At 38.8% G+C, this 27,218-nt stretch overlaps 1 protein-coding gene across 1 annotated transcript in view; it reads left to right on the top strand.

Moving 5' to 3' along the window:
* Nucleotides 1-27,218, top strand: part of LOC103621258 (fibrillin-1) — a 127,317-nt gene that overhangs the window by 57,390 nt on the left and 42,709 nt on the right. Inside the window, exons 12-29 of the mRNA XM_017742633.1 lie at nucleotides 331-456; nucleotides 2,588-2,710; nucleotides 7,449-7,571; nucleotides 8,482-8,634; nucleotides 10,811-10,864; nucleotides 11,733-11,858; nucleotides 13,699-13,824; nucleotides 14,354-14,473; nucleotides 15,430-15,567; nucleotides 16,563-16,613; nucleotides 19,115-19,240; nucleotides 20,023-20,247; nucleotides 21,409-21,534; nucleotides 21,627-21,755; nucleotides 22,216-22,341; nucleotides 22,468-22,593; nucleotides 23,359-23,481; nucleotides 27,092-27,217. Of these exons, the coding sequence (XP_017598122.1) occupies nucleotides 331-456; nucleotides 2,588-2,710; nucleotides 7,449-7,571; nucleotides 8,482-8,634; nucleotides 10,811-10,864; nucleotides 11,733-11,858; nucleotides 13,699-13,824; nucleotides 14,354-14,473; nucleotides 15,430-15,567; nucleotides 16,563-16,613; nucleotides 19,115-19,240; nucleotides 20,023-20,247; nucleotides 21,409-21,534; nucleotides 21,627-21,755; nucleotides 22,216-22,341; nucleotides 22,468-22,593; nucleotides 23,359-23,481; nucleotides 27,092-27,217 (2,247 nt within the window). The remainder of the gene's footprint in view (nucleotides 1-330; nucleotides 457-2,587; nucleotides 2,711-7,448; nucleotides 7,572-8,481; nucleotides 8,635-10,810; nucleotides 10,865-11,732; nucleotides 11,859-13,698; nucleotides 13,825-14,353; nucleotides 14,474-15,429; nucleotides 15,568-16,562; nucleotides 16,614-19,114; nucleotides 19,241-20,022; nucleotides 20,248-21,408; nucleotides 21,535-21,626; nucleotides 21,756-22,215; nucleotides 22,342-22,467; nucleotides 22,594-23,358; nucleotides 23,482-27,091; nucleotide 27,218) is intronic.

Raw genomic sequence — 27,218 nt, 5'->3', positions numbered from 1 at the left:
AGTTAGGTACTGTTAAATTTTAAAGTTCAGTAAAAATATTTTAATGATGAGCAAAAATGAAAAAAAAGGCCAAAAATTGTGATTCTTGTTTGAGAAAGCTGCAGGGTAATGTTCACTGAAATTCTTTCACAGCAACTTGAAATTTCAAGCTGACGAACATTTTCCACCCCCATAAAGTTCCGTTATGGAACTCAAAATAAATCCTTTCTCAGGTGAATACAATTTCCATGTAGGTTTAAAAACCTAGGGGAAGGGGAAATGGGAAAAATTCCTCTTGAGTATAAAAAAGAATCCCCCAAAATGTTATTTTTCTTTCTGTTTGGCTTTCAGACATCGATGAATGTTTACAGAATGGTCGTATCTGTAATAATGGACGATGCATAAATACAGATGGCAGTTTTCACTGTGTGTGTAATGCTGGCTTTCAAGTGGCAGTTGATGGGAAAAACTGTGAAGGTAAGACTTTTCTCAAGTTATTCCATATCAGTAATTACAGTTGCAAGAGGTTATTCACATCAATGAAAAAGAAAAGGACCCCTGGTGGGGGGAAGGGAAGGAACAAGGAGTCAGATTTCCGAATACCTTTTGCTGTATCTGGGAGGGCAAGTAAAATGTCTTTTGCAGCCAGTTCTGGAGCCTTGGCTTGGCAATCCTCAACAGGATGTCTGTCCAGCAGGAGAAATAGCACATACCACTATCACAAAATGCAGTTTCTTTGATGGGAGTGGTACATTTTGAAACATAGCACAAGTCACATGCTGCCTGATTTTACTGTGTGTTTAACAGCATGCTTTATGGGATCTTACTGGGTGACTAGCAATGTGGTTTATGTAGATGCAGGCTGGTCTGACCTATAAAAACTGTTTTAACAAAAATTTGTAAACATAATTGATGTGTTCCTACCTCCCAGACCTTTAGTAAAGAGGAAAAAAAGAAGAATGTTCTTTATCATGCTTCCCAAGGTCCTTGGGAGGGTTCCCAATGATCTATTCATACGTTAAAAGAATTTCAAGCACTGTTCTTAGAAACATTTTTGGCAGAATATTATCTCAGTGATTCAGCTCAAAGACTTAATGCCAAAATTCCTGGTTGGGATAGATACACGATTTTTTTTTTTTAATCATAAATTATTTTTGTCTGACTTAGCCTGTAAGTAAAAAGAAAACACACTATGTCTAGAAGTGTAATTTCTGTCCAAGACAGCTGCGGTATTAAGGAAAATAGCACGATTCTGAATATATTGTAATGTCATTATGATCCAGTGATTTTATGTGCTAGTAGTGATTCTGTTAATCCTTGGTAGAGACAGACATTTTAAGACTGTTTTTCCTGACTCTTTTTTAGATACAATTTAGCACCATAAGCTGCTTTTAAAATATCTTATTATGGAAGTACATTGACTAAATAGATTTGGAAATTAGACTATTCAAGAAAAAACCCTCTATTCTGATTTCTTCCTTTCCCACCAAATACCATGTGCTAATAGTAATAAAAACCAGGACATCGGCAGTCTGGTAAAACATTTTTAATTCCATTGCATGTGCTGCCAGAATGTCTGTTGCATCCACTTATGAAACAGTTTCATCTCTGGCATTGTAATGCATTGAGCTGTGTGCGCACACACTAATCAGTAAAGACCATGGCATTGTGCCATACCTTAATGTAACTGTGTGTAGTTCTTCAGATGAAACTGGTAAATACCACTGATTTTTTTTTGGATGTAACATCCAAAACTGATTTCATCTGCGCCAGGACAAAGTAAAGACTGAGAGGATATAAAAGCTTACTCAAATCAAGCACAGAAATCTCTACTTGCCTTTTTTTTTTTTTCTTTTTTTTCTTTCCTGTTGTGTGAATAACTGTGCAGGGTTCAGAATAACAGTGTCTGAGACCTCCACCTTTTCCTATTTGAATCCTTCATGCTATCCCATTAGGTCAGAGGATGAATAATGCTTTTATGAAACTATTATTAGGAAGTACCCTTCTGTATGGCCTGTCATGCTGAATGCAGGAAAGGGGCAGGTTTTATTTTAAATGGAAGTTGAGGATGGCAGTGCCCACAGAATTCATGCATAAGCACAGTGCTGGGAATTCTCCCATACCATATATCTTAGACTTGTCCAGTGGAGGTTACAAAAGTTTTCACTCCAAACCCAAATGTACACTCCTCCCCTTTCAGGTCGTCTTAGTAACATAAAATTGTATTTACATTCTAAACAGGAGGCTGCTTCTAACCCAGCTTCTATTTAGATTAAGATTGCAAATCCTCTTTAATTGCATCCTTTCTCACTTTTTGATGGCTTTTACCAACTGGAAGTTCTTAAGCTGTCCAGTTTCTCATCTGTTTTTTATTCTCTTTGCTTTCTTTGGATTCATTCCTTTTTATGTTAATGATTCATTTTGAAAAATGGAGTCACTGCTTTGACACATCCTCTAGGACAGTTCAGTATATCCCATCATATGTTTCTGATTATCATTATACCTCTGACAACTAAGAAAAAACTTAAGGTTTATCTTTTGGATATAACTAGTAAGAGTTCTTATGCATAAACATTATGAGCATTCTGTGTATTGTGTACATTTTCAGATATGGATGAATGCAGCATTAGGAACATTTGCCTCAATGGGATGTGCATCAATGAAGATGGCAGCTTTAAGTGCATTTGTAAACCAGGCTTCCAGCTAGCATCTGATGGACGCTATTGCACAGGTGAGCACAATAAATTTTGGGTTGCCGAAACTTGTGAGTCCTGTCTCTCTGGGTAGCTTCAGGAATAAACTTATTTCCTTACAGTGATCCTTGGGAACAAGATGTACTGAGCAGAGTTCTCAGCAGAGATGCTTTTTTAATCAGCTGGAATTCCTTGTCTTTGTGCAAGACAGTACTCAGTCTTCTCCACATTGTTGAGCAACCACCCTAACCAGCCAGTGGGAAATATTGTTTGAACAAGGACTGCATGATCTGACCTAGTCAAAATCCTTTTTCTTTTTGCAAATGGTGTCTTTTGCAGATTGGTTCAAGCATATCTAACATTTTGTATTTGGCCTTTGAAAGTGCTCTGCTTTTGGCCACCCAAACGTCCTGGCTCATTGCCTTCTTTGGGCTTTTCTCCCGTTCCTGTCTGGGTGCTCCTAGTCAATGCAGCATCTCTGAGGAGTGCCCAGCACTCCGTGTGACCAAGATGCAGACATGAGCACCACAGCAAGATTGCCTTTTCCATCTGGTGCACTAGCTCAGCAATACCCCCTGTGGGAGACACTGCAGCCTCCTGGTTGCTAGTTATTTACTTTTGTCATTAGAGTTTTGTTCAGTCCCATCAGGAACTGGAAATTTTGGGTATATAAATCTTCATGTTTCCACAGGTTTTACAGGCACAAAGCAAAAGTTCAAAACAAAGAATAAACAAGAATAAACAAGGGCCAAGTTACTTACAGTTTTTCTTTTGAAAAATTCAAAATCTTTTAACTCTTTGAATCAAGGCAGAAAAAGTGCTTCATTACACTTTGGCAAATTTAAAAAAATGTCACATTGCAGCATCTTGTGGACCAGTAGCTAAAGTAAATGTTTGAATAACTTGGTTTTGAGAGTTAGTGATGTGAACGGTGAATTAATTTGGATCCTTGTGTTTATTGAACACTGTACCAGTCCAAAACAGACTTTAGATCAAAATCAGGACAACAAATTGTGTAAAACATCTGAAACATCTCTTGAATGTGATGACTCTTGCACTAGGTATGCAGGAGAGTGCTACCCAGCCTTCAGGTAGGGGAATCAGGTAACTCTAATGAGATGATCCTGTTCTGGCTTTGTAAAAGGGTTGCTTTAGTTGGGATGTGCTTTATTTTCTCAAAAGAGCCATTGTGCATTACCATACAAGTGTCTCCTTGGCCTAACAACTGCCAGCTGTGTTGGCTGCAGCCTTCACACACTTAGGGCAATCACATTTATTTCCATTCTTACCTGTTTTCCATGTGGGATGTGTGTGCTTTGCCAAAGCTGATTTTCCAGCTGGTCTGTGTGTGGGATGTCAGTAAGACTTCAATGCCCATCAGGCCATGGCACATCAGCCAGTTGTGTTCCCACAGATCCCTGGCTGTTCTCTGTGTCATTAGCAGGGATGTGACTCATGGATGCAAGCTCAGCCCAGCCCAACCCAAATACTTGTCTTGATTTTTGCCTTGAATATATAGATATATATTTATTTATTTAATTTTATTTTTTTTATTACATCAGTCTGTGCCAGTCTGAAAGGCCACCCAAGAAGATTACGGATTACTTAAAACACAATGATGTTCAGTCTTACAGCCTCTGTTATGTGCCTCCTGGCTAAACAGGAGTATGGATATAGTCAAAAAGGGGTTTCTGGCCGTAGAGAAATGTTACTTCTCTGCATCAAAGGAGGAATATTTGAAAATTGTCCAAAGTTGCAGAGAACTCAACTGATTCCTACTGAAAATTGGAACAAATCTTATAGTAAAAAGAAGAATTTCTCCCACTGCTTTTCAGCACTTACCATAAGCGTTGTTCTTTATGAATGAGCATGCAAACATTTATTACATGTTAGAATTGTTACTGGGACAAAATCAAACCAGATTTTGAAACCTGGACACCCAAATTACACCTTTTATCCTCTTCATATTTGTCTCGTTTCTTCCATTTGCCCAAAGTATCATGAAACAATTCCCAGGTCTTCAGTGGCTAGAGGAGCACAGCTCTCCAGTCGTGTTACTAAAATTTTAAAAGTTTCATCTTTAATAATGTCTTTTCCTGTGTATTTTTGATGTTTGTCCTTATTGAGTCCTTTCTGTACATGCCAAATGTGCAAAGTAAATAACTGGTGTCCTACAGAACTGCAAGTCTTTGAAACACTCATTATTGACACTGCATATCCTGAATTTGTTTGTCAAGTGCATACATTAAAATCTGACACCAGCTAAAACTCTAAGGTCACGCTTGGGTGTGCAGGGAATTCTTGTGCACGTTGGGAATATGTGTATGCACAAACTGACATTTCTGCAGCAAATTGGCTTCCTGCCTGAGCAATTTTGATAGGGAATTGAACATGTGTTCTTGCCAAACTAGGGGATCTACAAAGGAATGGAAGAGTGCAACTCATTGCTTCTGTAACCATCTCATTTGATGCACTGTAAGCTGAGTTTTCAGCTAGTAAGAAAGGCTTCTAACCCAAAGATGGGGATAATGTAATTAACACTTAGTTCCATAAAATTGGAATTTAAGTATAAGTACAGGGCATATGCTCGGCTGTCTGGTAAAAAATTCCACTTAGACTTTCTGAAATAACATGCCAGAAAAGAATGTTACACCATAGCCTTGTATATTCCCTGAAATACAAGACATGCTGAATTTATTCACCATTAGCTGCTTTCGATGATGATTTGCTTGATTTTTCAGAAATACTGGGCAGGCAGAAGTTTGAAGCATTATTTCTGTTCCACACATTGTTTCATCTTTAGATCAAACAGGAATGCCCTGAATTGAAAGCCATTGCAAGGCAATTGAAAATGGTAGTTTAGTAGTCTGAGTAAATTTTTCCTGGTTAAAATTGGAGGACTTTGTGTACCCAGCTAGCACTGCTAAGCAAGCTAAACAGAAAAGGCAAAGCTCATTGAACATGGAGAACAAATCCATTAGTTGGTTTTCCAGAACCAAGCTGAGTATATTTTAAGTTGTCCAAATGGTGACTTTTACCACAGAAGACAGCGGAGTGTTCTCAAGGTTAGAAATTTGGACTTTATGCCTGTGTGGAAAGTTGATTAACTCCATGGAATCTCAGCCCTGGTAGAAGCAGAGGCTTTTTACACATCTTTACAGGAACCAGGTTTCCAGCTGATTTGCACCATTTTAAGTGACCCACTTTACCTTTCCAAAAAATGTCTGCAGCAGTATTTCCAACACATTCCTAAATTGGTGCAAAAGAAAAAAGATGGCACATGTCACCCTTTACTAGCTTACAAAATCTTTTTTTGAAAATGAACTACAGGAAACGGGAAAGAAGTAATTTTGCCTTTCTGTTTCTATAAATAACCTTAAAAAAAACCAACTTTCCTTTTTTTTTTAAGCTTGTAGGAGAATCTGTCATAGGAGTTCAGTGTTGTCTACCAAAATAACTGTCTACAACATTAAATAATAAGGGCTCATTTTGAATCCCAACTCCATTTTTATCTCCACTGAGTAAGGACTAAATTTAAAAGTGGCAAAAACATTTAAGACTTGTCTGAAACAGAACAAAAGATTGCAGGATGAAGTAGAAATGAATTGAGCCCATGTACTTAAATATAGCTTTTATTTTAAAATGCAGTTTGAAAAAGGAATCTTGGATCATACAAGCCGTGTTTTATGCCAAACAACACAAACTAAGTAAAACACAGAGGTGTTTCACTCTCAATTTGCCCTTTTAAGGTCAGAAAAAAGGAAATTGTCACACACACTGTCTCTTGTATATAGTATGGAGAATTGTTATGAAGTGATTATTTTATAAAGGTTATACATACTTCCAAACAATATTTTAAACACTCCTTTTATCACTTCTAAAATGATGATACGCTCTCTGCATCTAGAGAATGATCTTACTATTAGCAGGGTACACAGCCTATGTAGTTTTTTTACTAATTTAACATCCCTTTGTGATAGTCTAATATTATAAGGCTTCATTCCTGTATTTCATTGCTATGGGCCTTATTGTTCAACATGCCAGTGTTGGGCAAAGGTGGTGGCTTGTGCTGGGCAATTACTCAGGGCTCAAATCATTAACAAATTCCTTTCAAGGCTGGAGTGCAGTCTGTTCATTTAAAGTTTATAAAATGGGCTGTAATGAGCATCCAGTAGGAAAACCCAATTGTCATGCAGATCACCAGAGGGACAGGGACTGTGGGCAGCGACTGACTGGGGAGATTCAGATGTGCTTCCAGAAACTGAGCCCAGAGCAGGAGGAAAGGAAATTCTTTGGTGGCCCTGTGAAGGCACCTTGTGGGGAGGTAAAAGATTCAATTTGCTGTTTGGACTGATCTCTTACAGCATGAACTGTTAATACGGAAAGGGAACGTCCTGTTATATACTACATGAGTCCTTTGTTTTAGCAGCCATCGTTTCTTCCTTCCTCCAATTATGATTTTGCCTGAATGACCCTTAAATCAGAACATGCACCTCTTGGGAACAAGCTAGGAAAATATAGCCCCTTTTATTCTCCAAGGAGAGCAAAATCGTTTTGTTCTGTTTATTTCTCCTGAATTTGGCATTTTCTTATTCTGTTTCAAAGAACGAATTCATCACTATTGCTAACAAAATCTTTACTTGAACTACTATCCATTTACCCTTGATATTTTTCTATAGGATACATTGAAAATAAGCTGCACAAATGCAAGTTTCAGCCAGGCATTGAACACTATGTAATTTAACTTCTAATAAAGCTCGTTCTGTTCTCCAACAGACATCAATGAGTGTGAGACAGATGGAATATGCATGAACGGGCGCTGTGTGAACACTGATGGCTCTTTCAGATGTGAATGCTTCCCTGGCCTTGCAGTAGGACTGGATGGACGTGTCTGTGTTGGTAAGACAAACTTAATGGAGTCACAATCAACCAAGGTTAAGGCATCAATGCTAGACTGATGGACAGATCAAGTCTGAATGTAGAATTTAACATTTTTTCATGGAATGGTGGGTAGTAGTTATAGTGGATACTAACAGCTCTGGGATGCTTGCTGTAATAGCCCATTTTGCTCCGTTTTCATTTTGTTTTTATTTAAAGAGAACACAAGTGTGGGTCAAATCACAAGGTCAGGTAGACTATACAGACTAGAGGTAACTAGTGCTGTATCAGTTCTGAGTAGGTGAGAATTTGCCCTGTTTCTGTCAATGTAAAACTCTTCATTTGTCACTAAGCTCAGAGATTTAATTACTGTCACCTCTTTTTAACGTGGGATGTACCCAATTTTCTGCCTGTTTCTGTACAAGCTCAGTGTTTGATTATAAAATGCTAATGTGCCTGACAGCCATTTGTGGGCCAGTTCTTAAATAAAGAGAAAAATCACCCCTGGATCTGAAAACATAAACATATGAAGTCTTATGTACTGGAATAGCATTAATGACTTTTTCTTGGGTTTTTACAAGCAGAGAAAGAGCAAAGACTTTGTCCATTTTCCCCATAGCTTCTCACTAGTTCAAGGTTAAGAACTGATTGTTTGCCCAGTAGTTCACTAATGCATGTTAAGTCAGTAAATGCAGTAACACTTTGTATGCCTGAGTTCTTGGGAGCATGAGGAAGAAGAATTTCCTGTCCCAAGTAGTGGGGGGTGGGGGTGGGGTATAGGTGGCTGAAAAGCAGAGTGAAATAGTGAAAGATCCGTTGTTTTGACAGCTATTTCATGGTGTTTATGACACCCGAGCTGCATTTAATACTTGTCATAATTGATGGCAGGATAGTTGGCTATGGCAGGATTAAGAGAGATTTCTTCCCTCAGATACACATATGCGGAGCACATGCTATGGTGGCTACAAGAGAGGCCAATGTGTGAGACCATTAACGGGTGCAGTTACAAAGTCAGAGTGCTGCTGTGCCAGCACTGACTATGCCTTTGGAGAGCCTTGCCAGCCCTGCCCAGCACAAAATTCAGGTATGCCATGTTCACTGGTAAATCTTCTAATTTACCATTTCTGTTGATAAACTGTTTTTGGAAAGGTAGAAGAAAGTTTTTTATTAACATTGCAACTTAAATCAGGAGATTAAATTGTTGTATAACGTGTTACATACTTTGAACAGTCTTCTGTTTTGTATGTTTTAAGGCTACGGGAGATTTTTTTTTAAAGCAACAGTAAATTACAATGTCTGGGTCCGGATTTGTTATGCACATTAAAAACAAACAGGACATTTTTAGGCAACAAACTGTATTTTGGTAGATGTAGATAACAAAAACTATAATTTTTAACTCAAGTTAGTAATGGAAAAAACTTGATTAATTCATAGATTCAAATTCTTATGTACACCTGCCAATCAGATGTTTGCTGCATGACTCCTATATCCTTCAAGTGATCTGAAGCAGTTTATTCAGTACCTCACCTTTGGGTAGTCAATGCACAAACAAATGTCCAGTTCAGTTTCTTGCGAATACTTGAGTCTGTCACTGAAATCCCCCCCAAGTGAAGTTGTCTGGGACATAACTTCTCTCTGGCAAGAAAGCACTCCTAACCATTCCAGTGGGCAGAAGTGTTTTAGGAAAACACTTCTTCCAACAAGACTCAGCTGACACAGTCCTTGCCTTGAAGCCAGTAAATTAAAGGACCTTGCTTTCATGGAGGTGACTGACTGCAGGGAGCTGGTTTGAAACCTCAATTGGTCAAGTGTTTCTTGTCACTCAGCAAATTTGTTGTTGCATATAAAGAAAGTGTGCCATTTGGTATGTAGTTCCAAGGCGTGTCATATTACCATGGTATTGGCTTTGTAGGCAAAAATAATTCTAGATTTATTTTTCAAATCTGTTTTTTACGATAGCTTTCTGAAAGCATTAGGGAGACAAAACCAGTTGGAACAAATTCATTTTATAACTTGGTGTGTTGTTTAGAATAGCAAAACACCAAGGATGTGTTAGCAAAATAGAAAAGAGCTTTTCCAGCAGCCTCTGGTGATGTTAGTGGGCCTTTCTTATTGTACAGGAGAGTAGAAATCTTCTACAAATACTGGACTCTGTATCATTGACTTCAGTGTTATGTTTGATTTACTTTATTGGAACATTTACATATGTGTAAGCTATTTTTCCTGTGTTGTTTTCCTCACCTCTTCAATTGTCAAAAAAAGGCTGTCTCATGTAGGGTGAAGTGTAGCATTTCTTTGGGCTTTCAGTGGGGGAGGGAAGGAGAAGATTTCTTAGAGAAGCATTTTACCAGAGAGACTGAAAAATATTCCTGAAAGGAAGACCTCTGTGCTCCTCAGAAGCAATTTGCAGAAGTTCCTGCCATTCTAGACTAAATTTTGTTGATGCACATTCAGAGCAGGTCTGCTTTCACATGCAGTGACAGTGATTATTTGATTCAGGCCAGGGTACATATTAATTTGCTGGTTATGTTAATAGTGGGAGATGTGTTGCATGGGATTTTCTCAAAGAGAACACAGCTAATTCCATAAATATTTTTAATATTTATTAATTTTAGCAGTGTAAGTATTTTGGATGTTGTTATAGTGAAAATATATTGAAAAATGTTGACCTGTATGGCAATAATTAATGCTGAGCTGGCTCTCAGTTTGTGCTATTAATTGTCCTGAACTCAGAAGAAGAACTTGAACCCAGCAGTGAGACATTTGAGAAGCTTTGACACATATTTTAATTTTATTTTTTATAAGGATAAGATATCCTTGGTCTACTGTGAACTCATGAAGACACTTCTGCTAAATGGAGTTAAATACGGGGAAGATTTGTAGGAAAAAATGTTGTGTTTCCTGGTCTCTTTGAACATGCACCTTGAGCAAGGACTTGGACATACAAGTTCTGGAGAATCTTGCTGTGATTATGTTATGGTTCGTTTGTGTAGGAGGGCCAGCATGAAGTTTATGTCTATTCTTAAATGCCACAGTTTGTCATGTGAAGTTTTTACTCATCCATCTTCATAAGCAGATTCAGCCCCTGAATCTGCTGAAATGCTTCACGGGTTCAGAATACTGTGAGGTTATTAACATTTTCAGAAGAATTGGAAGGCATGTTAATAATCTTTCTAATAATTGCCATAGTGTAAATGGTGATGGTGAAAGCAATGAGCTAAGAAAGAATATTCCAGTAAGTATTTTAATATTTTTTCCAGCTGAATATCAGGCTCTGTGCAGCAGTGGAACTGGCATGACTGCAGGAGGAAATGGTAAGATCACCTAATGTAATTCAAACTATAGCACTTTGGTCTGAAAGTGTTACCTTGATATCCTTAATTTGTTAGCCATGCTGGTGGGGATGGTGACAGAAGAGGATGGGAGAAAGGCTTAGGGTGAAATGAATGGAGCATGAAGTTTCAGGATCATGACATTTCACCTGTGGGGCCTCTGTTTTACATCTTGGAGTGTATGTAAGTGCCATTATAAAATAATGACAGATTTATGAGAAGTGTTGTCACCTACATGACTTTTTATGTAAATTATATTTGCATATTTCAGGTGAAATCATCCTGAAGAATAAACATATTGAACATTGAGCTTACTCATGTTTTCATCTGTCGAAATAGGCCAGAGTTTGTTTAACTACAAAGAAGAGGGAAATGATTACAATAAAAGCTTTGTAGTCATAGAACTGGGAAACTTCAAACTCTTAAGTCAGCCAGTGCTTACTAGTAGATTTGCTGGCAGTAGATAGGGAAAAGCACTCAGAAAGAAGGAATATTAATGCTTTGGCAAGTGATGCCATCTGGAAATGCTGTGAATCAGGAGATATGGGGAGTATTAATACGTGGGCTTTTCTAAATCTAATCTGTTACCCCAGTTTAATATTCCAGTTCTTACCTACAGTTGAAAGTTTCCTAAGTGACCGTGGGCTAGAGATAAATGAGTGTTAAAGAGATGCTTTTTTCTCTTGGATGTGAATATTTAGGTGTGAATTTCCTGGTCAGAACTATAATTATAAATATGGAGCAGCCAATGTTAATGATATTGAAACTGTCTTTTCCTAGTTTGGAGAATTAACCCCTACAAGCCCTCAACAACTGGCTCTGATGTTTGGGTTTCTTTACCTTTATGTAGATATTAATGAGTGCTTATTGGATCCCGATCTCTGTCCAAATGGAAGGTGTGAGAATCTGCATGGAACATACAAATGTTATTGTGACCCTGGATATGAAGTAGACTCAACTGGGAAAAACTGCATTGGTATGAAATGTCTTATCCCTAAAGTATTTATAAAGAATCATCATATCCTTTTTCAAACTCTGTTGGCTAAACTATCCAAATCTATACTTCTAGTCTTTTCATAAAAGCAGAGGCTGCAGCCTTCTCTTGAACATGACTGGTCTGACCAGTGTACAGTATTCTGATGAAGTCTGACCAGTGCCTTGTGTAGTCGTGCCAGAAATTCTCCATTGCCCCATGGAATATCCTGCCTAAACTGATTCTAGAGTGGATTAGTCTTTTCTCAAATATGTGTTATGCTGTGGGATCAAAGTCAACCTCTAATTGGGAGTTACATCCAGAGTTTTCTCACTAGCCTTCAGCTGATGAGTTCTGGTTTCTAGCATGTTATTGTTACTGGTCCCTAACTGCAAAGTTTTGAATGTTGGTGATTATATTTCATCTTACTTTTCTTGTTCATGTTGTCGAGATTAATTTAGCCTTGCCTGATTCTCTGTATTGGTAATAGCTTCCAGCTTAGTGTTGTCCACAGTTTTTGATTCCATTCATTTTTTACTTCTGCATTACAATGAATATTTTATAGGACCAGTCCCAAGACTGATCCTTGAAAGCATTTCTAATATTCTCACTTCATCATGATAATTCTCTTTTTTAATATATCCTACTGTAACCTCTTCTTCATCCAGCTCTGGAACCACCTTAAAATTCTTAAATTCCTTTCTATTATCTCCTGCTTACGTAGTAATTTTATTTGGGTTCTGTATTCTCTACTTAAACCTAAATAGCTTAAGTCATCTGTGTTATCCCAGCCTAAACTATCCATTATCTTTATTAAAAAAAAAAAAAGTTGATCTTTCTTAGATACAAATCACACTGTAATTCATCCCATTTTCCCATTTGCTTCTTTGGCTTTAATCATCCCTGTCCCACTCCAGTGTTCGCTTGTAGCTGATGGCATCTCTTCTCCCAGTCCATCTGTGAGTTTCCAGACGCTTCCCAGCCCACCCTGTTGCAGGCCACATCCATGCTCCATCACAGCTGTTTCCCATTCTCCCATAATGTTCCACCTGGCCCTCTCTCAATTTTTCTGAACTCCGGTGAAGCTTCCCACATGGTCTGTTTTATTCTGCAAGTCTCCCTTCTTTTCCTAGCACTTTTGCTGTTCCCAGCTGCTGCGCTGACCCTCTGAGTCTTCCCAACTTCTCTCAACACTTTCTGAGGCCTCTCTGACTTAGCCAATTGTTCCTGTCTGCTCTCTGGGTCTCTCCTGGTCTTCACCTGCTATTCATGGCCCATTGCCACCTTCTTGCAACTTCTCTCTAATGACCACAGTTCTTCCAAAGATTTCCTCAGGGTTCTTGAAATTTAGCACTAGCAATCCTATTTAAATTTTTCATCTCTGAAGCAAGTGTAGACTTACATTAGCCTTGTTAACCATAACATCTAAGCCAGTTCAGAGCCAGCCTGGAAAAAATGATGACTTAAAGACCAGGATGATCAGCAAACCTTTTCAAACCAATCCTCTCCTTGTTTCTTTCATGGCTGTGGGGGCTGCTGTGCAGGGACTGAGAGACTTCATAGACCTAGTCCACAATAAAGGCAGGATGAAAGTGTGATCCCCAGCTTTATTTTGAACTGTGGTGTGGCTCTCACATACATATGAATATGTGAGGAAAGGAAGTACAAACTCTTGTGCAAACCTGTTGTCTACAAAAAGAATCCAGTATTCATATTCCACACATACCACATCCCCCTGCCCTATTTGTCTCTTCTGAAATGTGGCTCTTGGGAGGGAAATTCAGTCTTGACTTCTATTCCAGAAATGTTTCATTTCTTAAAAAGTTCTTTATTTTCATTGTAGATATTGATGAATGTGCACTGAACATGCTGCTTTGTGACAATGGGCAATGCAGAAATACCCCTGGAAGTTTCACCTGCACCTGTCCAAAAGGATTTGTATACACTCCTGATCTAAAGACATGTGAAGGTAATTGGTAACACACCATTTAATCCTAGTTTTATTCATTTGGGTTGTTCTCAGATTGTGCCAGAAATACTTTGAACCTTGATGGGGATATAATGTGTAAAACTAAAAAAATCACCATAAATAAATTCTATGGGGAAATAGGAGAATGAGAAGAGACAAGGCCAAAATGAAGCCATTAGATAACCTCATGGAATAGCCTGTATTTACTCTCCCTATATACTACTATCAGTGAGCCCGCACTGTGCCAAGGGTGAGAAAAACCCAAGCTTTACAAATCTGTTTTTTGAGGAACAGAGCCAAAGCGCTCCTAGTTTGACCCCTTTTTGAGCCATAGACAGTTCTAATGTGTTAGTGTGTCTTTGGGACATGTGCACGTTAGTCTGTTGTGAAGAGTTTCATAACAGAAAAGGGGAATATCAGGAAGATTGGTTATGAGGAAAGCTTCATCCCCTTTTTCCTAAATTGAAAAGAGCCATATGTATTTTTGTTAATGTTTTCTGGCACTAGCAGCAGTGTGTTTCTTTTCTAGATATTGATGAATGTGAATCTAACCCCTGTGTTAATGGAGTGTGCAAAAACACACCAGGCTCTTTCGTTTGTGAATGTTCTCCCGAAAGTACTTTGGATCCAACCAGAACCATCTGCATAGGTATTTATTCTTCTGAAGATTTTATGTTTGCTGGTTAGAAATGTCCAGTTCCATGCGAACACTGTACACCACCAGCTTTAGAAAATACTTGAAAATAACTTGTGTAGATAAATACAGTGGAAAACGCAACAGAAACAATGTTAAGAAAGTGCTTGTTTTCACCATTCCCCTGGGTGCATGAAGTGCACTTGGGAGCTTAGTGTGCTTCCATGCCAGATTTGAAAGAGGTGAAAATTTTTTCTGAGCAACGCAGAAGGGTTAAGACTAGTACTTCAGGTCTGTGCTCACCTCCTTAATTTCTCCTATAATAAGGTGAGCATGTTCTAATTAGGATCTGCTCTCTGGAAGGAATTTTCTATTTGAGATGGAGCATGAATAAGTTATGCACAGTCGAGACCAGCTCAAGAGCATCCACAGACAATGCTGTGATTCAGATACTCTGTGGGCTCGTCATTTCCTTTCTTGCCTGTTCTGTTGGGACAGTAATTTATAGCTCTTGTCTAGTCAGTGAGGAAAGCTGTAGGACTACAGCTGTCTGATCCTTAGCTATCTTCTGCCACTCCCTGTATGGGAAAATTACCCAGACTGGGGGATCTAGCAAAACAATGGAAGATGTAGCAAGGGTTCATGTCTACTCTGTTCTTCTGCATGTGCCCCTAATCTGAGTCATAATAAATACAGGGACTCACATCTTGAGTGTTATTGATATGCTGCCTGTTAAAGACAATAAGCATAAACTAGGATATGCAAGAGCTCTGTGCTGGGATGATTTTAGGCTATAGTCCATCATAGAGAAGGTTAAATTAAGAGATTTTAAAATAAATTTAGTTCTGATGTAGTAAATTATAGTGAAAGGATGATTCTTTTTCATGGTTAAATTCACATGTGTTTGTAAATACAGTAATGCATAATGCTAGAGAATCTGCATGACAATACATCGGGTTTTTTCCAAACAGAAACTGTCAAGGGTACCTGTTGGCAGAACATAGTGAATGGAAGGTGTGAAATAAATATCAATGGAGCAACTCTGAAGTCCCAGTGCTGTTCCTCACTAGGTGCTGCTTGGGGAAGCCCGTGTACACCATGTGAACGAGGTAATGCTCTTCATTTTCCTCAGGGGCCTGGGGCTTTTCCTCCTCTGAGGTTGGTCCAGATTATTGTCAGAGAAGTTGGGCACAGGGTAGACAAATAACTTCAGTTGTTCTGTTATCAAGCCGTCACTCCTTATTCAGTCCCAAAAAAGAGAAGTCTTAGTATTTGAGAGGTAGCATGCAGCTATAGAAGATTCTAAATGGATTTTACAGTAAATACTTTACAAGTTTAAGCACTGAAGGGAAGGGACCACACCTACAGTCTGTAACTTGCAGCCTTACTTTAGCACAGTTTGTCATAATTAGTGATCTGGAGTTCCTAATGATGTAGCAATAAATGCATGTTCCCCAGAGATCCCAAGGAAATGTTCACAACAAATGGATCTTTGGTGTGGTAATGGAGGGAGGAGAGGGAGTAGCCCTTTTTATTGTACTCTGTAGATTAACTGATGACCTGGAGACTCATAGAGTTGATCAAGAAATGGGTTGAGGTCGCTGCATATTCATTTGATAATTTTACTGGACTGTGGGATGAGCTGGGAACCCAGGGATGAGCTGATGAGTGCAGAAATGTGTGTGGGTTGTTATTTCTATATCTTGAAAGCTGCTAGTTTGCTCAAATCTTTAGTTAATTTCATTCTGTATATCTTAACAGGATTCATCCTCATTCATCCATGGCAAATAGGGTTGTAATGTGCTGTGATCAAGTGAAATGAATTAATTGGTTTGAATGAAGCAGCAATCATAACCACTTTTGGTTTAGCTAGCTGAGACACATGGGAAGCAAAAGAGGATAAAGGCTGACACTCTATATAGTTTATGTAGTTGCCCCATCTTCTCTCTTTATTATTTCAGAAACTACTGGGATACTGTCTAAGCACTCAGACTTCTCATAGCAATAAACTAGATAATGTTTCACATGATCAGTTTTGCACAATAAATTAATGTTGAGTTTTGGACTCTAGTGTTCTGAAACTTCATTTTTGTTTGTTTTACAGACCCAATATGTCAAAAGGGATATTCAAGAATAAGAGGAACATTGTGTGAAGGTATTTATTGTTGCCTTAATATAAATCAGAGCTTGAATGAAAAAATGCCAGTGTTTTGATTTAAGTGGTTAATTTAGCATAGAAGAACACTGTGCCAAGTTCTTACCTCGTGTTGTTCCATTGACTTCATTAGAGTTATGTCAGGGATGAATTTGGTTTCAGTTTGTTTAACATTCCTGCCTACTCACAGTTTATCTCAAAGTACACACTTGCAAATATAATGTCTACCAGTATAAGGAGGTGTTTTTTTCTCTTCAAATACTGTTAACTGAGTAACCTGTTTTTACAAAGTATGTGTCTTATGCATACTACAAAACATGGCATAATACAGTGGTATGATAAGCCATCACTATGCTTTAGAAAAAGAATGTTCAAAGACTGTAGTTCACATTAGGTTTTTTTTTTTTCCCTAACCTTGACTTTCTCCCATACAACATTATATGAAAACTTATACATTCCAAAACATATTTTCACTGTCCTATTAAAAGAAAAAAAAAAAAAGCATCAGGACACAGTTATACTTTGGTTAAAGAAAAGGTTAAAGATATTTTAGATGTGTAGTTTTTTTGCTTGGTATGAGATGACTCTATACTATTCTGTGAGAATTGAAGGTCCCACCCTATTTCATCTCTGTTTGAATTGATTTGAACCCCTGGAAAAGTACTGCATATTTACATAATATGCCGAAGCTCAGAGTCTCAAACTGCTGTGGGTCATCCTGACTGACAACATCTGACATGACACTCCAGTTAAAATATTTTTTAAAAATTACTCCCATATGTAGCTTCCATAAAGAAACATTGTTTTTTTCCCTTAAAAAAAAAAAAGAAAAGAGGAACACCCTCACACATACTCTTTGCTTTCCAAATGATGACTGAATATCTTGGCATGTCTGTGCTGCAGACCCACTGTACATAACTTATCTGACCTCAGCAACACTTTGTGGAGTGTGTAAGTGAAAGGAAAGAAGAAAAAAGTGGGCCCACCTATCTCTCTTCACAAGGAAAGTCTTAGAACATTTTCAACACTGCTGGGATGGAAAGTTTATCCTTCCAAGATACAGACATAACTGTTTTCAACATTTCTTTTACCAGCACATCGGATTACATCTCTTACGTGCTTTAATCTTTCTCATTTCAATGGGACATGGATAGCCCCAGGTTTTTCAGAGTAGTTTCCCTTCCTTGTAACATTGTGAAGCCTTACTTGGTTTTCAACCAATGTAAGCATTTTTCAAGACAGGGAAAGGTCTCTAGGAAATTTACTGGCAAGTTAGAGACAGGAGTAAGTTTAGTTCCCAAAAGGTGATAGTCAGTTCTCCCATACGCAGCCCATGTAAAATGAGTAATAGATCTTGTGCAAGGAAATAAGCAAACTGAATTGGCAGCATTCCTCTCGTTTACGGGTGAGCCCTGGAGTTGTCAGCTGCAATATTGCTCACAGGCCGTGAAGAGTGTTTCAGTGGTTTCTAATAATCCACTGGCTTTACTTCATACCTTCCAGTCAATTTACAGTATCTGTTCAAGGGCAGAGGCCACTGATTTGCCCCCCAGCATTTATCCTCCATCGTGCTCCGTGAGGTTTAAGAGATGCAGAGCCTCTTTGCACCAGGAGTTTTGTCTGGAGGCCTAACCAGCCCAACCTTCCCCCTTCTTGGTTACTCTATACATGAGTATTCATCTACAGTTTGCCAGTCATTCTTTTTCCATTTCTTGTTCTTATCCTCTCCTGTCATAAAAATTGTCACTCTTCATCTTGGAGCCATGTTTATGCTGGAGCCTTCTTCCCAAGGCAGTTGCCACAAAGGACTTGGGTGGGAGGACCTCACACTTAGATTACTAAACATTTATTGGAGCTCAAGCCAAGCTAATGCATATAATCAAAATATCCTTACCCAAAAGTGCTAAATTTGCCTCTTAAGTATAGAAATACAGTTTTTACTTAACGAAGTTAAACTCTGTGTGTAGTTGTAAGGAGGTTATTTTAATATACATACAGTTGCTAGTTGCTGACAAGGCCATAGGGCCAGATTTCAAATGGTGTTGTAGTTTCCAGACATGCAGATAGAAAAAAATTCTCAAAAATCTTTTAAAAATACTGACTCTAGTTGGAATAATGCATGTCATTTTGTACTTATCTTGGTCTTTCTTTGCCCATTTGCTTCAAATATCTGGCCCACAGTGAGTATGAAAATGGATATAGTTTTTAAATACCCCTCCCTTTCCTGTTGCTTTTGAGTTTGATTTCAGTATATGTAGAAATGGCAAATAGCAACATGTATGATTTCTGATCATCAGCAGTTTTCTGTAATTAATTGCTTCTGGCTGACTTGCTTAGGGAACTGTAAATGTTTTGAATTTTTTCAGGCCATGTAAACTGCTGCGGTTTTTTATTTTATCCTAAAAACATTAGAATATTATTATTTTCTGTATTTTTGCTAATTTGTTCATGTTTAGCATGCTAGTGATTACTCTTACTCACTTCTTTTTTTGTTTTAATAGATGTTAATGAATGTGAGGTGTTTCCTGGGGTCTGTACAAATGGGCAGTGTGTCAATACCTTGGGATCATTTGTTTGCCAGTGCCCCAGTGGAATGACTTTAGATGCTTCTGGACGAACTTGTCTTGGTAGGTATTAATTCCGTGTCTGCTAGGGAAGAGCAGATCTATGCAGTGACCAGTGGTTGCACTGCATGTTTTCTAACAAGTATGGAGAAGTATTTTTGCCCATTTTTCAAATGGAATTAGTCAGGGACATGAACTTAGTTCAATTGGAATAGGAGCAGATTCCAGTAGTAGTAGCTAAAGCCCGTTACCATCTGCTAGCTGGTGAGTAGCATTGATTCCAGATTGTTCATCTGACAAATCCCTGCAGATCATGTGTGCTCTTAGCACTCTTCATCTGCAGCCCTGCTGAAACCACCTTCCACAAAGGCTGAACAGTGGAGGACACACCATTGTGGCCCTGGACTTGGCCACGCCATGCACCTTGATGGAGGGTGCAACAAAATATCCAAGTTTTGTATGCTGCCCACCCACAGCACCTTTGTCCATTTATGACAATAAATGCCCAAGATTTGTCTCTGAACAAGGCATAGCTGGTAGTAACTAAAAGGCCTTATGTAAGTATGGCAAGCTGGAATGTTTAAAATCCTTTTCTGATCCAAAATTTACTTCAGGTGTTGAGCACCATTTTTCAGAGTGGTGCTTTAGACTTACTTCAACTGTTAATGTCTGAGTTTAGCATTAATATTTTGCTGTTAGGAATTATGCAGTGAGCTTGGGATGGTCCTCCGAGTCCACAAAAACACGGAGCAAACTGTCCTGTGAAGGGATTTGGGAAAAAAAATCCACTGCAGTGAACTAAATTTTCTCTTTCTTTCTCCACATGTTGTTGAATTGCCCAACAGATATTCGCTTGGAGAGTTGCTACCTGCAGCACGAGGACGAGCAGTGCACCGCCCAGATCCCGGGCCGGCACCGCATGGACGCCTGCTGCTGCTCTGTGGGGGCAGCCTGGGGCTACGAGTGTGAGGAGTGTCCTCTCAGGGGAACTCCTGAGTTTGAAGCTCTTTGCCCAAGGGGACCTGGGTTCTCTACGAAGATAGAGATAAGTGGGAAGCCCTTCTCTAAAGGTATGTGATCCATTTGTGGTTAATTGCCAGCAAATCCTGAAGGCTTTTACTCTTCCATCAGACAACTCCTATGGGTTTGAAAATTTCAGTGATAGGCACTTCACTCACCCTAAGGCACATTTGAAAATCCAATTAGATTTCATGGCAACTAAAGCCCAAATAAAATACAAGAGAATTTAGTTCATGTTACAGACCATTAAATACCATATAATTCTGCAGCCTCGAAACAAAGGATTTGTGTCTCTCACTAGAGAGGTTAAATTGTGCCTGACTTTGCCTCCTGGCATCTCACAGTACAAGAACTGGAACAAACTGGGCAGTCAGCTTTGGATGCATTGAAAGAGCAGTCCTTACTTGTGAAGGGTGCAACAAATGTAATTCTGCTGTGGAACAACCAAGAAATGGTGAATAATTTTGGGAATTTCTTGTGAAGCTACTTGGAGAAGCAGAGGAAATAGCTTCCAGGATGACGGCTCAAATCAGAGAATTTTATTTACTGTAAACCAAGTCATGTTATGACTCTTGTTGGTAAACTTCCAGCATTAAGTGGGAATCACACAGTGACGCCCTAGCACCATGTGTTGAAAGCTGTCTTTCCAGGGTTACCAGTGGGGTTAAGCTGGACAATGTCAAAAGCTACCCAAAAAGTAAACATTATGAAGTCTGAAATGAGGGGAAAACAGATATGAATGACTGTTGCTGTTGTTAGTTTCAGCCTTGGTTTTATAAACAGTTACTAAGCCATTATTATCCATAAAAAAAGTGGCATGTGCTTTTATTTATGCTCATTATGTTTTCTGTGACTCATGGAAGTCACATTTTTCTCAGAAATCAGAAGACAGAGTGATTCTTTTCGAAGCTGTCTTTGCCTTGATCCTCTGTCCACTGAAATCTTACTGAGCTGCAAATCACATCCTGCAGGACAAAGGGGAGACTAATACTAACTTTGTGAAAGAAAGTGTTCTTGGCAATTCCAGCACAGAGTGCCTACACTATTAGGTAGGGGGAAGTCAGTATCAGTTTGTGTAGTGTGGACTAATTTTCCCAAAAGGAGGGGTCACTGTCATGAAAAAAGATGAGCTCTGATGTCAGCATTGCTCTTTTGTGCACTGTTTTTGTATGAAATGATAACATCATATGTCCATACAATCTCATTTTCAGACATCAATGAATGCAAAATGTTCCCCAGCCTTTGTACCCATGGAAAATGCAGAAATACCATTGGCAGTTTTAAGTGTAGATGTGACAGTGGATTTGCCCTTGATTCTGAAGAGAGGAACTGCACAGGTAAACTTCCTGGATGTCTCTCTCATGGTTTTGAATTAAAAAGGACAAACTGAACTCCCTTGAAAATCCTGTGAATGTGTTTTGTGTTACAGATATCGATGAATGCCGCATCTCTCCTGACCTTTGTGGCCAAGGCATCTGTGTCAACACTCCTGGAGACTTTGAGTGTGAATGTTTTGAAGGCTATGAAAGTGGATTTATGATGATGAAAAACTGCATGGGTATGTTTTTTATAGACCTTAGATGTGCCGTAGTATGCTATGTGCTAGTATGCTAGGCATGATTTATTTGGGGGGTTTTTGAAGGTTTGATTGTGCCTGAGTTTAGGCCTCTCTCATTTTTAGAGCCTTATTAAAGCTAAATTTAAATGTGAATTTGCTGCTTCCGCAGGTTGCCAAAGCATATATAAGCAAGGGACAGGATTTTGGGATGTTAAGTTTATCCCCACAATCCCCTTTTTGCTAAGTGGGACACCACCCTGAACCTTGAACTTAAGGTAAATTAAGATTTAGAAGAAGCCTTCTTGAATTAATTTTCTTTTTCTAACTGCACTGTGGTGCAAGGGATGGCTGGCTCTAGGACAGGCTGCAGGGTTGATTGACCAAGGCAGATGGTGCTGTGATGGGCTGTGGTGAGGGATGTGCTGGCCCTGCCATGATGTGCCTCCCCTTCTCCCCACAGACATCGACGAGTGTCAGCGCAACCCCCTTCTCTGCCGAGGTGGCACCTGCATCAACACAGAGGGAAGTTTTCGGTGTGATTGTCCTCCAGGCCACCAGATATCACCAAATATCTCTGCATGTGTAGGTGAGACATGCAGGCAAAATCAAGATTGTGCACAGCATTTTGTACCACTCTTGTGTTGTGCATTTACAGCGTTTGCTGTAGTATCATTTTGGTCTGAAATGTGTTCCTCTTCTTCCTCTGCAACAGACATTAATGAATGTGAGCTGAGCACCAACCTGTGCCGAAATGGCCGTTGTGTCAACCTGATTGGAAAGTATCAGTGTGCTTGCAACCCTGGCTATCAGTCCACACAAGACAAGCTATACTGTGTCGGTAAGGACAAAATCTGCACTGGAGCTCTAGCAAACAGGGAAGATAAAACACATGTAATTGTTTCAGTCTGGTAGTTATATAGTCATTTTTAACCATGATTCAAAAAGTCTATTACAGTTTGTCAAAACAGTATGCAAAACCTCCAAAACATGCACATCCATTTTTGAGAGAAATGAGTGAAGTTATAGTACTGCACTTAGCTGAGTAACAGATTATTTTCTCTAGTAAATCAATCATGATGCATAAAATCATGTACTATTTTAAATGCCTCAAGACTTCAGACTTTGATGATTAAGAGGGAGTAACTTGTTAGATTAGTTACATATTTAATTAAAAATCATCATTGCTGCTGGACCATGAAATAGAATCATGTGGTTCAATTGCATACATTCCTTCTACTGTGCCATGGAAATACATGAAAAATCCAGTGGCTTTAATTCTGCCAAGTAGTTTTTTACCTTGATCCTTAAAAAAACTTTGTTGTCCTAATGATACTGTGGTAACTCAACAGTGCTATTTCTATATGTAGAAGGAGAAGCACAGAAGTATTTGTATATGCAGTCAGGTACCATCTCTTTCCATCCCTGGTTTGCCTGACGTCCATCCCAGTGCCTACCTTTGCAAACACTTGAATGTTAGTGTGCAGATGCCAAGTGTAGGTTCTGGATTGATGCTGTACTGGAAAGCTGACTCAAAGTATGTCCTTGAAATGTGCTTTAAAGTAAAAGGTATTGTCGGTTTTAACTGTAATTTTCTCCTTTTTAGATATCGATGAGTGCAGTATAATGAATGGTGGCTGTGAGAACTTCTGCACAAACTCAGAGGGCAGCTATGAATGTAGCTGTAAACAAGGCTTTGCACTCATGCCAGACCACAGGACATGCACTGGTAAGGGAGAGTTCGGGAACTTTTCTGCTTGAAGGGTTTATTTCAATAGTTTAAAAATGGACCTTTTTAAGATTAAAGCTATTGTAACAAATACACTGTTACAAAAAGAAAATAAATGGAAAATGAAGTTCTTTTTCTGAAGTAAGTATCTCCAAATTGGGCAACTGCAGAAAGAAGTGCTTTGAAGGGAATTGATTCTTCGTAATTTCAGAAAGTGTACAAGCTGATTCTGATTTTAATAACAAAAAACCTGTAATTTTTTCAGTACGAGTTGAATTTTCCCCCTTAAGGTATTATATTAGATCCAAATCCAAAACATGTTGAACACCATTAAAAAAATTACCATGAACAGAAGCCAAAATGCTGTGCATGTGTATTGTATGGTTATGTTGGAGAGGATAGACAGAGGTGCTAGAAAAGAAGCTGATTGCTCTGTTCTGTGGTTGTGTGGTATCTGCTCTTAAGCAAGCAAGAAAATTCCTATTTTTAATTCTTTGTTTAGTCAAATGCAAGTATGCTGCATTACTTCAGAGCTGAAAGACTTGCAGAGAAATTGAAATCTGAACAGTACAAATCTTTCTTAGGAAACAGGTCTTTTGCACTCTTAAAAGGGTTTGTGAGAAAATTTTCAGAGCTCTCTTGTGGCCGGGTGTTCTCCTTTGGGAGTCTGGGAGTCATAATCGCAGGAAGTGAATTGCACTTGGTGATTTCCACATAGGTTACTGGAAAGATAATTCTACCCTCCTTTTCTCTTACTTTTTGCTTCACAGCCACTGGCCTGATGAGGCATGTGAATATTTGCCAGCTGTTCACCAATTCCATCCAAGAGCTCCTTGAGGAGCATGAGAACTATAACAGGGTTAATCCCTTGGAATAGAATTGCCTTTACAGTTGAACAAATGGAGAGTTTTCTATACTGAATTAACAGAGTGCTCACATTTAGAATTTGTAAATATTTATAGACCTCAAACCAGGGTCTCAATTACCCTGAGGCCACTCACTACCATTCCAGAAGAGAAAAGAGCCCTAAAGCACAGTAAAATGTAGTTTTCCCCCACATTGTAGCTTGCTCTGTCAGAAAGATGTAAAGTAGCCGGCCTTCAGCAAGTATCAGACCCTCATTCAAAGAAAGAATTCAACTAGAAAAAGTGCAGATTTGATTGACCCCGAAAACCTAAAATATTTAGATTAGAAGTAGTTTGCTTTAGCTCAAGTTTCTAGAAAAGGCAAGCTTTTTCAAAACCTTGCCCAAACATTGGTGTTCGGGGCACTTTTTCAGTGCAAAAATAAAACCAGTTGATCGAAATTGTGCCTCAGCCAGAATCTAAACCCAGTGAGAGGTTTAGAGTGACATGAGAGGGAAGGGAGCAGAGGGGGAGCAGGGTCTCTGAGCCACTGTTTTGTTTTCATCTTCTTGACTTGACTGGGGACCAAATGACCCAAGTGTGCCCTTGGACAGTATTTGGGATCTCAAGTCCCATGGCTAGAAGCAGTTCTGTGCTTTACTCCCCCTTGTCCTTAGCCACCCAAACACATCTCTAAACCCAGAACCAGAACTGATGATTTAGAGCACCTTCCTGCATATTAAACTGAAATCTTTGGAATAGGAAACTCTCACCTTTCCATTCTCAGAGTCAAAACAGAAGTGTCTGCCTTTGCTGTGGGGAGGGGATGGATTCTCTGTGGTTTGTTCACACATTAGCTTGACCCTAAACATGTCCATAGAAGTTTGTTGTCAGATGTTACCTTAGTTGAGAATTTCTGCATCTCTATATCCAGCTTTGACTTGAAAAATAGAATTTCCTTCACAGGCCAGCTGTAATAACTATTAGCTATTCATTTTCATACTCTCCTCTAATAAGGACTTGAGTGCAATAGCCACACATAAAAAGGTTTAAATAGCAGAAACACCACACATCTTTGGATATCAAGTCAAATCTAAGAAAATATCCAGAGATTTGAGGAGTCACCTTCACTACCCTATTAGTCTTGAAGACGCTGCTTTCTTCCCTTGGAAAGATGTTATTTACATATGTAGTAATCTGTTGAATATTCAAAATCCACATGCTAAAGTTTTGCCTCTGCCCAAACCAATAAGAATTTAAAAAAATTAATGACATTTCCTTTTCGTTGTACTAGATACCTGGTTTTACACTGTTAGGTGTTTGTGCATGGTACAAGATATAATAGGACTGTGACCTGCAGCTGTGAAACACCTATTTCACATTTTCAGTTTTCTCTCTGTGTGAATGTGTCTTTTATCTTTAGCATCACACAAAGCTGGAAGCCATCACAGAATATATTTTCTGATAATTGAGCTGGTAAGAATGCTGTGCAGTTCAGTAGTAGGTCAGGTTTGAATTGGTGAGGTTATGCATAAATAATCAGCTCAATTAGGAGAAACAACAGGTTCTTTGTCAGCTGATTTTCCCCCAACTGTGAAATCGGTACAGTGACAGGTTCGTAAATAAAGTTCTTTATTTCTGTCATTATTATTCCCATTTCTAGAGCTTAATTTTGCATGTTAATTCAAATTCCATTCCAAATTAACATTTTCAGGCTAATGTCCGTGCCAACATTATTTGCTTGTTAAGATAAACAGGGACTGGTCAGTCTTCTTCCTTGCAGAAGTTGTGTATCCACACAAGCACTAGCTGCTAGAAATACAGCAGAATAATGAACATAATATTTTAAATTAATGTGAGTTCATTTTTTGCAGCTGCATAATTACTGCAATCCACAATAGGCTGCTCTGATAATGAGTTACAACCTTTCTCTTGGAGAGGATTCCTGAATCTTGTCCTTTTTGTGCTGATTTTTTTCCCATGGTATCACTAGGCAGAGTTTCTGATTTTTGCTCTTGCTGGTCTTTGTTGGTGCTGACACAGGAAGATTTTAGGGATTTTTACAGGGAACACTAACATAATTCCAGGGGCTCTGAAAGATTCCAGAATTTAGCATGGTTGCCTTAATATAATAAAGTATCTGCTTCTGGAGCTTGGCTCTAATCAGTGATGGCAATTTTATCAATTGAGAAAACAACTTTTCATCCTAGAGGATGTAACTGTATGGCTGGCCAGTCAGCTGAAATGCTAAAAAAGACCATAAAAATCTCCTAGTGGAATAAATGTGTGTATTGTAATTATTCCCATCATGAGCTGAGCTGTTTCCAGTTTGTCACCACCCTTGAGATCATCTGTAGAGGTATTTTGCATGTATGATGGCTTTTTTAAGCTCTGTCAAGTTTGATATTTTTTTCACTGAATTTGACTTCAGAGCTTCCATTGATTTCAACAATGATGGATTGTATCCAAGAATCCCCAATTATATGTGGCCTTGTGGTGTGACAAAGGTTCCGTTGGGGTTCTTTTCTCTGAAGGAAAAGTTGGTTCCTGTTCCCACTTGAGTCAGAAGGGAATGTTTTGCCACTGACTGTAGCCAGAGACAAGGAGTTTACTCATCAGGACAATTTTGCAATGTACTGCTCAGTTATTTGCAAGGATTCAATCTTCACCATGTTTATCAGAGCATTAAAATGCTTACTTGCCATGATGATGGTTCACTGCATTGCATAAAGGTAACATATTTTAAACCTGATTTTCCCCTGTAGATATTGATGAATGTGAAGACAATCCTAACATCTGTGATGGAGGCCAGTGTACAAACATCCCAGGAGAATACAGGTGTCTTTGCTATGATGGATTCATGGCATCTGAAGACATGAAGACTTGCATAGG

This window comes from Corvus brachyrhynchos, unplaced genomic scaffold (assembly GCF_000691975.1).
Source record: "Corvus brachyrhynchos isolate BGI_N302 unplaced genomic scaffold, ASM69197v1 scaffold97, whole genome shotgun sequence".
In the NCBI taxonomy this organism is placed as follows: domain Eukaryota; kingdom Metazoa; phylum Chordata; class Aves; order Passeriformes; family Corvidae; genus Corvus; species Corvus brachyrhynchos.
The sequence above is the reverse complement of the archived record's forward strand: the minus strand, read 5'-3'. Positions and strand labels throughout refer to the sequence as shown.